This window comes from Podarcis pityusensis (genome assembly GCF_964106645.2).
Source record: "Podarcis pityusensis genome assembly, chromosome: 8".
Lineage (NCBI taxonomy): Eukaryota > Metazoa > Chordata > Lepidosauria > Squamata > Lacertidae > Podarcis > Podarcis pityusensis.
In genome coordinates, this window is record NC_138033.1 from 78,939,607 (window position 1) to 78,952,054 (window position 12,448).

A 12,448-nucleotide genomic window follows, 5' to 3' on the forward strand; every position below is an offset into this window, starting at 1 on the left:
TTCGCTGAAGCCAGGGGGGCAAGAGGGATCGGTGCGCACCGATCCTGCTTGCTCTCCTGGCTTCAGGGGTACCCCGCAAAGCCTTCTGAGTGAAGATGGAGGAGCGCTCCCTCTTAGCTCAGAATGCTTTGCATTCCTTTCTTATTTCTTGTTTTCCTCCCCTAAAAACTAGGTGCATCCAATCGTCCGGTGCGTCTAATAGAGCGAAAAATACGGTACTCCTCAGAGTAAAAAGGTGGACTTATAAATGTGAAGAAGAAGAAGAAGAGTTTGGATTTGATATCCCACTTTATCACTACCCGAAGGAGTCTCAAAGCGGCTAACATTCTCCTTTCCCTTCCTCCCCCACAACAAACACACTGTGAGGTGACTGGGGCTGAGAAACTTCAAAGAAGTGTGACTGGCCCAAGGTCACCCAGCAGCTGCATGTGGAGGAGTGGGGAAGCGAACCCGGTTCACCAGATTACGAGACTACCGCTCTTAACCGCTACACCACACTGGCTTCCTCTTCTCTTATATACGAGGAGCACTTGAATTACAGCTACATTGCAAGGGAGAGGTCTTTGGAAGCATCAATAGTGTGTGTGTGGGGGGGGGGAATCATCCAACTCAGTATTGTCTACACTGGCTGGTAGCAGTTCTCCAGGGTTACGGACAGGTGTCTGTGCCAGTCCTATCTGGAGATACCAAAGACTGCACTTTCTGCATGCAGGGCCGATGCTCTGTCACTGAGCTACAGGAGGGCAGGGCGAGGGAATCAAAGCACCCTCAGATATCGGGGTTCTCCTTCAAACGTACCACTCCTCCAACCACGAGGATGCCCATAGAGGTTCTGGATGTGAGAGAGGCCAGCCCAGTGACCATCGAGACCATCAGCTCTTCCTGAGTCAAGGATCCTTGAGGTAAGGGAGGCAGGCTTGGGTTGGCTGGAGTCAAAGGCAGAGGACGCTGAACCTAAGTTTGAAAAAGGGGCAGGGAAGAGGAAGGTGCAGAGAGAAGAAAGAAAAAAATCAGAGAACGGTTTGACTTGTAAGCACTTCCAGTACAATGCAAAATGCTTAGTTCCTTCATTTGTTTGGATAAGCTGGGCTATTTTTTCCCCATTTTACAGGCTGGGTTATTGAGGCCAAGGCACAGTAAAAGGGCCCTTTCACAGAACTTTGCATATCACTGTCTCTCCCCAATGGCAGCAGAAGCAGGAATTGTGTGAGAGAAGGGTGTATGTGGAATGCAAATGCACTTCATTTCTGTTTTTAACTATTTATCTGTGCCTCTGTCTTGCGTTTTTGTCTTGTAAGCCACCCTGAGATCTTTTAATGAAGGGCGATAATATACTAAGGTTACCAATAAATAAATACTACGTTCGGGATGTTGACGCTGCAGCGATGTCAGTTGCGGAGAGGAGGCCGCCACCTTGACCTCAACCGCCATGTTTCCCCTTCCTCCAAAGCTTCTATCTCCTTTCTCCATGAGCCTGGGCAGCCCCTGAGCTGTTGGTTCTTCGGTGGTGGTGGTGGGGAAGCGGTGTGCGGTGGGTCAGGCGTGGAGGGCGGAGAAGGAGGGCCGAGAGGGCAGTGGCGGCGAGGCTCGGGCAGCGCGATGCCTCCCTTCCCATCGGAGCAGCCCCAATCCCATTCCTACTTGCGTGCAAGCAGGAGGGGACGGGGATCCCTCAGCTGGGAAGGGAGGCTTCCTGTTGCCTAACTGAGAGATCCCTGCCCTGCTCCTGCTTGCACGCAAGTAGGAGTTGGGCGGCTGCTCTGATAGGCAGCATGAAGCCTCCCTTCACAGCTTAGTTGCTGGGGTCAGCGAAGGTGGAGGCAGCCCGGAAGCTGCATCTTAGAGCCCCTGCACCACCATCATATGGGGACTTCCGGGCAGCTCCTGAAGCCAGCCAGAGCCAACTGCTCCGGGCTGCTGAGACTGCCGCTGCTGCGTTTCCTGGGGACATTAGATGAAATCCGGGATGGAATTTGTCCGGGGACCTATTCGCAAATCCGGGGACTGTCCCTGGGAAACGGGGACGTCTGGTAACCCTATAATATACATCTGATAAATAATCATCACCATAATTTTGGGTTCTTTATAATGAAAGTGGCAGAATCTGCAAGTTCCCCTGTGTGCTGGTTCCTTCTCATTGGGGCACACAATGAGGCACTGTAACTGGGAGGCACTGGGTGCCTCTGAGCATAGGAACCTGCCCTTGCAATGAGTCACGCCATTGGTCCACTTAACTTGGTGGTAGCCACCCTTGTGGTACCCATCATCCCTGGCCATTGGCCACGTTGGCTGGAAATGATGGGAACTCAAGTCTAACACAATCTTGAGGACACCACTTGGCTACCCTCAATGGAAGAAAGACTGTGATTTCTTTTTTCCTCCTCCCTCCAAGTTCCCCTTTCCTTTCATGTCACAAGCCTTTTAGATGGTGAAACCTGAAGGAGTCCCATTGTTCAGTCTGGACACACTCAGATCCAGCTCCGAGGGTCTTCAGGCAGGTTTTCTCACTGCAAGAAGTAAAGCTGCAGGGAACCAGGCAGAGAGCCTTTTTGGGCAGTGGTGCCCTCCTTGTGGAACATTCTCCCATCAGATGTCAAGGAAAGAACTATACAACTTTTAGAAGACATCTGTTTCGGGAGGTTTTTAATGTTTTGACATTTTCTTATGTTTTTAGATGTGCTGGAAGCCGCCCAGAGTGGCTGGGGAAACCCAGCCAGATGGGCAGGGTATAAATTATTATTATTATTATTTATTAATACTCTGCTCATCTGGCTGGGTTTCCCCAGCCACTCTGGGTGGCTTCCAACAGAATATTAAAATACAATAGTCTATTAAACATTAAAAGCTTCCCTAAACAGGGCTGCCTTCAGATGTCTTCTAAAAGTCTGGTAGTTGTTGTTCTCTTTGACATCTCGTGGGAGGGCGTTCCACAGGGCGGGTACCACTACCAAGAAGGCCCTCTGCCTGGTTCCCTGTAACTTGGCTTCTCGCAGTGAGGGAACCGCCAGAAGGCCCTCAGCGCTGGACCTCAGTGTCCGGGTATATAAATAATAAAATTATTATTACTGAGCCACTTTGGGAGCCCCCTGATAATACCAGCTTTCTGGCTCTACCTGGGTATCGAACCCAAGACCTTCCGCGTACAAGGCAGATGCTCTATTTCTCTGCCACGACCCAAGAAGAGGAGAGGAAGCTGCTTGGGGAGGGGGGCTTTTCAGGAGCACCTACTGGGGGAAGCAGGGTGCTGGAGGGTAGCCAAAAGGCTCTTCTCACCTGGTCATTGTAGCCCATCAAGGCCCGCCGGGTGTTCTTGGGTCCCAGGAACCTGTTCACGAGCATCGTCCAGCCGAGAGAGAAGTGGAACTGGATATCCTCCTGGAAGTCGGCGCAGAGCTTGTCGCAGTTGAGGTCGTAGCTCATCGCGAAGCACTGCCGGGGAATGAGCTTGTCTATCTGGCTTCTCAGAGAGGCTGGCAGGAGGGGCTTTAAGCCGTCTTCACGGGGGAGCAAAGAGACAACAGAACCTGCTATTAGAACGAGCCCCAATTCATGGACCAACGTATCAGATGCACTGGGGATAGGAACCCTGTTGCTAGGCTGGTTTCTGTCAGCCCCTGCCAACCTGACTGATGGTCCCTGTCTCTGCACTGAAGGCAGCTAGGGGCAGTGAGAGCAAGTGACGGCCTAGTTCAGGGATGGGGAACCTGCGGTCCTCCAGATGTTGCTGGACTTCAACCGGCATAGCCCTTGGACCGTGGCCCTGCATTAAAAATGACGCTGGGGCAGTAAAGGCAAGTGATGGTCCAGGCAAGTGAAGGCACCCTCTGGATATTGCTGGACTCCAACTCCCATCAGCCCTAGCTACTTACAGCCAATGGCCTGGGGTGACCAAAGCTGTGGTCCAGTTGCAGGTTCCCTAACTCTGCTTTACAAGCGAGAAAACAGAAAAGGGAGTGTCTCTGAAGCAGTCAAGATCTCCAAACATCTGGCTCAGGTAAAGGGACCCCTGACCATTAGGTCCAGTCATGGCCGACTCTAGGGTTGTGGCGCTCATCTCGCTTTATTGGCCGAGGGAGCCGGCATACATCTCCCGGGTCATGTGGCCAGCATGACTAAGCTGCTTCTGGCGAACCAGAGCAGTGTACGGAAACGCCGTTTACCTTCCCGCTGGAGTGGTACCTATTTATCTACTTGCACTTTGAGGTGCTTCCGAAATGCTAGGCTGGCAGGAGCAGGGACCGAGCAACGGGAGCTCACCCCATCGCGGGGATTCGAACCGCCGACCTTCTGATTGGCAAGTCTTAGGCTCTGTGGTTTAACCCACAGTGCCACAAGTGAGAAAACAGAAAAGGGAGTGTCTCTGAAGCAGCCTAGATCTCCAAATATTTGGCTCAGATACAGGTACTTAATTCCCAAGCAGCACAGGAGACCGGCTCCCTTTTCACTAACCGATCATCTCCTGCTGCATCGTCTGAAGGGACGTCGTGATGGAGCTGGAGCAGCGGTCAGACATATTCCGGCCAAGACCCTCCTCAATGTGCCGGTGGAGTTCCTGGGGGGGGGGCAGGGGGAGAGAGGTAGAGATCAAGGCTGCTTTTTGCATGGCACTGCAAGTACACCCCCCCTCCGGTTTATTTTTTTGCATCGATATCCCGCCTTTTCCCTCTGAGTAGCTCACGTTGGAGCACATCGCTCTTCCTCACTTACGACGACCCTGTGAGGTAGGTCTCCCAGGGAGATTCATGGCCGATTGGGGAAATGAACCCTAGTCTCCCAGGTCTAGTCCTGGGAACTGTAGTCCACCCCCTAGCAGAGCTACAACTCCCAAACTACAGTTCCCAGGATTCTTTGGGGGGGGGAATCTACCACTGAGCTACAAGCCACCCCCGTAACAACAAACTTCTGAGCTACCCCTTGTGCGCTTATAAGCTTATAAGCAACAGGTAAAAACAACAACAGATAATAATTGCTGCAACTCACATTCTTATAAACTTTAATGACTACGGGAGACGGGTGAAAATCTAGCTGGAAGTCGTCCACCAATACGGAGAGGCGTCTGATCTCTTCCGCCATCGCGTTGGAGACCTGGAAGGTACAATTGCGTTATGGCAGGTGACTAAGGCAAAGCGCAGAGGATCAGGGCCTCCCTCTGTGCCCGAAGCACATGTGTGTGTGTGTGTGTGTGTGTGTGTGTGTGTATGTGCGTACCAAACCTCTGCCCTCCGCTGAAGGAAAAGCAGAATTCGTGCAAATCGAAGGAAGTGTGGTTTTGCACGAAGGAATCACTCTAATAACAAACGAAGGTTGGGGAGTTGGGCAACAGAAAATGGGAGTCAAAATCAGGGCCACTTGGAAAACAGGAGAGAGGAATCAGCCCTGCTGGGTAAACCCCCAAAGTATTTGTTGGGAAACTGTGTATGTGCAGCTACTCACACAGAGTCAATTAAGGTTTGGCAGCCAGCCAGAAGGCAATGTGAAGGAGTAAGTCTGCCTCGTGATAACGAAGGCATGGAGACAGCTCCCTGATTGGTCAAGCTCTCTCAAGGGAGTGATAATTAATGGTCTATTAACTGGAATGTGTTAGTTCAGAAGTTCAGTGGTTCAGAGTTCTGTGTGTCAGTGTAGGAGCTGTGAGTCGTGTCAGAGAGAGCTAGCAAAAGATCCGTGTTCTGTTCTGTAAATAGTCCACTGTATATAATAAACACCTAACTACAAGTTCCTGGTTCCTGCTTCGTCTATCCTGTCTGCAGCCAAGTTGCCAATTGCTTCCATGGATTCTGCGTTTACTCTGCTAGGTCTGGCTAAGGTCCTGCAACTAGTCAGAAAGTTGCGAAACACCAAATAGGTTTTACCAATAGTCTTCCAAATGCCCAATGAAGACTCAACATTCTTAGCGGCCACAGGATGTTGAAACCTGGGAAACTGGATTGCTTTGCATGGATCCTGACCTGGACCACTCCAATAAGAGGAGGATTTTGCCAAGTTTTCCTGCATCACAGGGCATTGGACTAGATGACCCTATGCATCCCTTGAAGCTCTACGATTTTATGTTCTGCCTATGCAGGTCTATAACCTTCATTCTCAAAAAATTAAATCTACAAAGAAGCGTACCTGGAACATGATCAGAGCAGCCTCTGGAGATTTTGAACTGCAACTCCCTGGGAGCACAGCCCTGTTTGCCATAATTCAGAGCAGAGGGGATTCCGAAGAGGCAGGGTGCCACAACCGAAAAGGCCCTGGCCCCTGGCTCTGCTGAGCGGCACCCTGGGCCTTTGCTCGAAGCCCAGCCCAGACAGCAGCGATGCTCTCACCTGCCGCTCCACCTCTTCTGTGATCTGCTTGATCTTCAGCTTGTAGTTTTGAGTGAGCAGATCCAGCTGCTTGTCGATGAAGCCCAGGCGCTCCTGGCGGTCCTCTCGCATCTCCAGGCAGTAAATCCTGGGAGATGGAACAAGGCGTGTGTTGGGTGGTGGGAAAGAAGAGAAACAAATAATGCATTTTCTTGTATTAAAGGGAAAGTAGGGAGATCGGCTGGCGGTTTCCGGGAGACTTCCTTTCCTAGCAGGAAGGAGAAGGAGGGCTGGCTAGCCCAGACAAGGAAGAGGAAATACGAGCACCTAATACTGAGCAGAGCTAGGCAACCAGGCCAGTGGGTTTTTCGCAGTTCTGTATGCACAAGGATATAGAGCAAAAGAGATTGCAAGTCTCCTCCTGATCAGCCGTTTTGCATCAGCAGCTCCCCTGCCCCTGATCAGCCTCCTAGTGGTGGCAAGCCTCCCCCAATCAGGTCCTTAACAGTGGCAGGACTCCCCACCCTAATTAGCCCCTTAGCAGCAGCAGACCTCCCCACTCTGATCAACCCTTCAGCGGAAATGTTTTTCATTGGGACAAACCATTTCATTTCACTTAAGTGCGTGGGTGCAAGCATATTATATTATATTATATTATATTATATTATATTATATTATATTATATTATATTATATTACATTACATTACATTACATTACATTACATTACATTACATTACATTATAATATTTTACTTTATTTTACAGTGGTACCTCGGGTTACATACGCTTCAGGTTACAGACTCCGCTAACCCAGAAATAGTGCTTCAGGTTAAGAACTTTGATTCAGGTTGAGAACAGAAATTGTGCTCTGGCGGCGCAGCGGCAGCAGGAGGCCCCATTAGCTAAAGTGGTGCTTCAGGTTAAGAACAGTTTCAGGTTAAGAATGGACCTCCGGAACGAATTAAGTACTTAACCTGAGGTACCACTTTTTACTTTACTTTACTTTACTTTACTTTACTTTACTTTACTTTACTTTACTTTACTTTACTTTACTTTACTTTACTTTAGAAGCATTCTGCATCCTGGGCTGGAAGTCTGAGCCAAAGAGTTGTTACTGCGTACAACCTGCCTTAACCTGTGACTTTGTATGTTCTCTAAAAGAGATTAAAAGCCTGCCTGGCTCACTTTGAATCACCTCTGCATCAAACTTCTTTGGACCAGAGAATCAGGCAAATTCATGGAGGAGGCTATCAATGCCTACAGCCAGCCAAGGTGACTACGTTTCACGTCTACTTTCAGAAGAAAGCAACACGTCTGACCATCTTCTGCTGTTCTGCGGCTGCTCACCTCTGTTCCTGGGCAGCCACATGCACCGAGTCCATGATGTGGCGGACCTCTTCTGCGATCTGCTTGGCTCTGACTGTGTGCTGCTCAAACTTGGTCTTCACCGCCGACTGAGAGATGCATTCCTGCATGAGCAAAGGGAACAGGAAGTTCAGCTCAGCAACCTGCATTTTACAGATTAAAAATCAAGCAGGTTTTACATACAGCAGGTTACCTGCTTCTGGCAATCTCAAGGGGGTTACGTAACCCTGGCATTTGTTGATCCACTTTCAGTCCTAAACTTTGCCAACTTGAGGACTAGCGACTTGATTTTCTCCTCAATCCCGCCCCCCAATACAACAATGTAAACAGTGAATATTTGTCCAGCAGTACATCTTCATTTCCAACGGTCTGCACACCAATCTCTCACAGGGCCTTCCCTTCCCAAACTTGTGATATTACTGTCAAACACTGCCTCCCCAGGGGCATGTCTGAGTGACAGGTAGGGGAAAATCGACCACTCTGCTTATTAATATAAGAAAGGAAAGGAAACCACGTCTCATCGAACTTGATTTTATTTTAAACGAAAATTGGGTTTCTTGGGATTTCTCTATAACCTAGTTCAAATTTTTTTTGCACTATTCACAAAACAAAGATTGTGGGTTATTTACTCAGACAAAAGGTAAAGGTAAAGGGACCCCTGACCATTAGGTCCAGTCGTGACCGACTCTGGGGTTGTGGCACTCATCTTGCTTTATTGGCCGAGGGAGCCGGCGTACAGCTTCTGGGTCATGTGGCCAGCATGACTAAGCCGCTTCTGGCGAACCAGAGCAGCGCACGGAAGCGCCGTTTACCTTCCCGCTGGAGCGGTACCTATTTATCTACTTGCACTTTGAGGTGCTTTCGAACTGCTAGGTTGGCAGGAGTAGGGACCGAGCAACGGGAGCTCACCCCATCGTGGGGATTCGAACCGCCGACCTTCTGATTGGCAAGTCCTAGGCTCTGTGGTTTAACCCACAGCGCCACCCGCGTCCCACAGCGCCAATGCAATAACTATCCTGGTGTCAAATTTCTGGGAGTGGGGAAGTTTCCATTATTTCTTAGCTCAAGGGAAGAGGGAAGAATAGGAAGAAAACAGCCTTTCCTCAACCAGGGGCCTTCCAGATGTTTTGGACTACAACTCCCATCATCCGCAGCCAGTGCTGGCTGTGGATGATGGGAGTTGTAGTCCCAAAAAATCCAGAGGGCCCCAGGTTGCAGGGAGGCTGGCATAGAGCGATTTGAGGGGAAACTATAAAAGGGGGGAGTAATTTGCTCAGGCAAGTAAGGGACAATTAAAATCCATTGCACAGAGTTTTGAGAAATGGAGGTTATTAATCCACACTGTCCATGGGCTTAAGGCTTTTGGCCCATCTACCCCAGTATTACTGGCTCTGGCAGGCAGCAGGAGCCTCAGAGAAACCGCTCCCATCATCTGCACTCAGGTCTTACTATAAATGGAGAAGCTGAGCAGCAAAACTGGAAGCTCTTTCACTTGCAGAGCACAGATGCTTTGCCCCGGGGTGTTGGTATACAGGATGAGCTCAGCAGACAAAATCAAGACTTGCCTCAAATCTCCTCTCAAAGTTCTGGAACTCAAACATCCTCACTTGGAATCCTTCTGCCAGTGCCCCGCCTAGGAGGGAAAAAGCATCAAAATCCACTTGAAATGGTCAGGATATTCCTATCCCCTCCCCCAAATTAAAATCAGCAAGGGAGTCCCTGCTTCTGATCCCGTCTCACACGTAAAGGCGGCCTCTCAACGAAAAAAGGGTCTTTTTGGTGGCACCTGTCTTCACCAAGAACCTCAAAACGTCCTCACCAACTTTCCCCAAGCTGGTGAAGTTCATTTGACGACAACGATAAATCGGGTCTTTAGTGTCGTCAGCCTAGTCCAGCGGAACTCTCTGCCACTGGAGATTCGGCGGGTGCCTTCTGTGCCGACTTTTAAATGCCTCCCGAAAACCTTCCTATTCCGCCAGGCCTATGCAGGCAATTAAGGATGCAGCCTCCTACAATGATTAATTGATGTCTGCTTTTAACTTTTCAATTTTTTTTTGCTTTTATTGCTGCAAACCTCTTAAGATATTTATGATACAGCAGTATGCAAATGTTTTCAGGAATAAATAAAATGAAAAGATGACCCGTTGGGGCTGAAATCTTGTTGGCACTCAGCGCCTGAGTTTGTTATTAGAAGGAGTTACAGTATTTTATTCCTATCCCGCCTTTCCTCCAAGAAGCCCAATGTGGTATGTATGTATGTATGCACAATAGTGTTGGGTTTGGAACTTAACAGGTTAAGTTGTTCCCATGATGCCTCAACATTCTGACGTCAGCTTTCGAAGCTGGGAGGAGCTGGGAGGAGTTACGTTTCTGTTCCTCTCTGGTTCTCCGAGGAGAGAAGGTCGCAGTTTGTCATGGCTGCGGTGAGCCCAGGAGTTTCCTGGGGAATGTCGGAATAAAGAACTGTAAATAGACAAACCGGGCTCTGTGTGTTTGTCGGAAGCTAAGTGGAAGCTACGTGACAGTTTTCACCGCTGTTCAACTCTGCTGAGGCGTGACTGGAGAGCTACTGGAGACGGAGCTGAGTGGCGCAGCTCGGAGGAAGCGCGCCGGGCATAAAGAGCTAATTGTGGATCGTAAATCAATTAGCAGGGGTCACGCCAAACCAATAAATCAATTTCACAGGTTATGGACCCTTAATCACCGATCGTAAAAGTGTCACAGGAACGCTTTGAAGTGCCGGAATGCGTTTGAAGTTGCGGCAGGAGGTGGTGAGATTTTTGCCTGTTGCTAGGAGGCAAAGGAGTAGCTGCGGAGCTAAGAGAGCAGCTGGAAAATCATTTCTCCACGAAGGGAGAGCCGGAGAAGCTGTAATTTGTAAGTAAGCTTGGGCCCCTTGGGAGAACGGAAGACAATGGCAGGCAGCCAGGTCTTGGAGGACATTGCGTTTGGAAGGCTCACTCTAAGAAGTTGAGCAAGGGCTATCTGGGGATGTGCTGCGTGTGCTGTGAAGCTTCAGCAGGAGACCAGAGCCCTGGAGAAGTATTGAGAAAAGTCTAGAGATGGCTGGTGCCCCTGTTCCTGATGCTTTAGCCTCAAGGAGTGCTAGTGAGCAGATCGGGGGGGCGAAGGATTCCAAAGGCAAGTGTAAAGGCTTGTCCACTGTGCGTGCTGGAGTGGAATGTCAACAAAGCAGGTTCCCAGAAAGCCGCAGTGGGAGCCAGGTTCAGAGGGGGCGGAGCTGGCAAGGAGTGCTTTTCCGGAAGAAGGAGAAGGAGGCCAGCTGGGAGGAGCCCCGGGCAGTGTTTTTCCACTGGAGTTCGTGGTTGCTACGTGTGTAATGCAACGGGACACTTGCGTCGTTGCTGCCCATGGAGAGCGGAGACAGCTGGGCAGGAAGGTCCCAAGGTCAACCAGCTGAGTTCTCATGGGAACCAGTCTCGGAGAGGAGGCCAGCGTGGGAACGCAAGGGAAGGACGTGGTTCAGACGCTGGGGAGGGTTGTTTTCTTATCACTGCTTCTATGGCAACTGTGAAGAACAACTCCAGCCAGGACACGGTGACGCGCTGGGTTTTGGATACTACTATTGGTCATCACCTAAGCGAGCCTGCTGGCGAAATGCGGAACTGCAGGGCTGTTTCAACAGGACACAACTGTGATGTTAGCAGACGGAATGAGAAAGTCGGTTTCTGCTGTGGCTAACATGTCTTTTTCTCCTTTACAGGAGGAGCTAGAGGTCTACGTTGTGCCGGGTCTGAATTGTTGTTTGTTATCCATTTTCAGAGGGGGGAAACAAGTGGCCAACGTGAAAAGGGGGCAGAACAATCTCTTTGTTCTGGAGTCACCTCTGGAGGGTGGTGGGAATGCTGGAAAAGCACAGGCGCAGTGTGCTAAGGTTCCCAGTCATGTGCAAAAGCTGCACAGGTGCACAAAAGGGTACAAACTCCGGAAATGTGGGAGGTCCCTAGGGTGCAGGGCATGCAAGGGTGCACAGGTACATGGTTTTCCCGGGTTTGGGAGGGTAGCCAAAGAGCCCTTTGAGCTCTTTGAGGCAGGTGGTCCAAAGGTTCAGGAAATGATCTTCTGTGGGTATGATCCTGCAACCAATGGGTGGAAGTTTGCATACCCAGAGGGTGATCAAACCAAGCTGCTGGTCAGTAAGCAGGCTGAGTTCTGTGAACAGGATGGGTGTTCAAGGCTCAGGGATGGTCCTGATTTTCTCTCAGAATGTCTGTCTGATTCTGAGGAGGAAAGGGAGCCAGAGGCTGATCCCGGTGATAGGGACCAGGTCCAGGATCAGGGTTCAGAACCCGGTGATGGGGACCAGGTCCAAGATCAGGGTTCAGGGCAGGTTTGGGCATCTCCAAAGGTTGTGAAAGGAGTGTCCAGGTGTGGGGCTTCATCTCCGGTTAGCGTAATGGAGAAAGCTCACAAACAGGGTGTCAAGTCAGAGGGGGAAGGATCTGACGGAGAAGACACAACTGCTGGCCCAAATGGGTCAGTAGGGTTTCAGGTCACAAGTGCGTGGAAAAGTGTCGCACAGTGTGATTCTGGGAGTGTTGAAGGGGTTCAACAGGTGCCTGGGAAAGATGCCGGGAAGGGGCACAAGGCAAAGGGAAAGGTGTTGAACTCAAAAAGGTCTTGTCAGAATTTTCGGCAAGAGGGGGTGTTGGGTTTGGAACTTAACAGGTTAAGTTGTTCCCATGATGCCTCAACATTCTGACGTCAGCTTTCGAAGCTGGGAGGAGCTGGGAGGAGTTACGTTTCTGTTCCTCTCTGGTTCTCCGAGGAGA

The 12,448-nt window shown here is 50.2% G+C and overlaps 1 protein-coding gene across 8 annotated transcripts in view; it reads right to left on the reverse strand.

Moving 5' to 3' along the window:
* The window catches only part of MFN2 (mitofusin 2), a 42,165-nt gene that overhangs the window by 8,962 nt on the left and 20,755 nt on the right, over positions 1–12,448 (reverse strand). For all 8 annotated transcript variants that reach the window (XM_081017949.1, XM_081017948.1, XM_081017953.1 and 5 more), the window contains 7 exons: positions 9,221–9,288; positions 7,638–7,759; positions 6,312–6,438; positions 4,981–5,085; positions 4,450–4,552; positions 3,274–3,494; positions 799–954 (listed from right to left, as the gene is read on the reverse strand). In XM_081017949.1, coding sequence (XP_080874075.1) covers positions 799–954; positions 3,274–3,494; positions 4,450–4,552; positions 4,981–5,085; positions 6,312–6,438; positions 7,638–7,759; positions 9,221–9,288 — 902 coding nt within the window. The remainder of the gene's footprint in view (positions 1–798; positions 955–3,273; positions 3,495–4,449; positions 4,553–4,980; positions 5,086–6,311; positions 6,439–7,637; positions 7,760–9,220; positions 9,289–12,448) is intronic.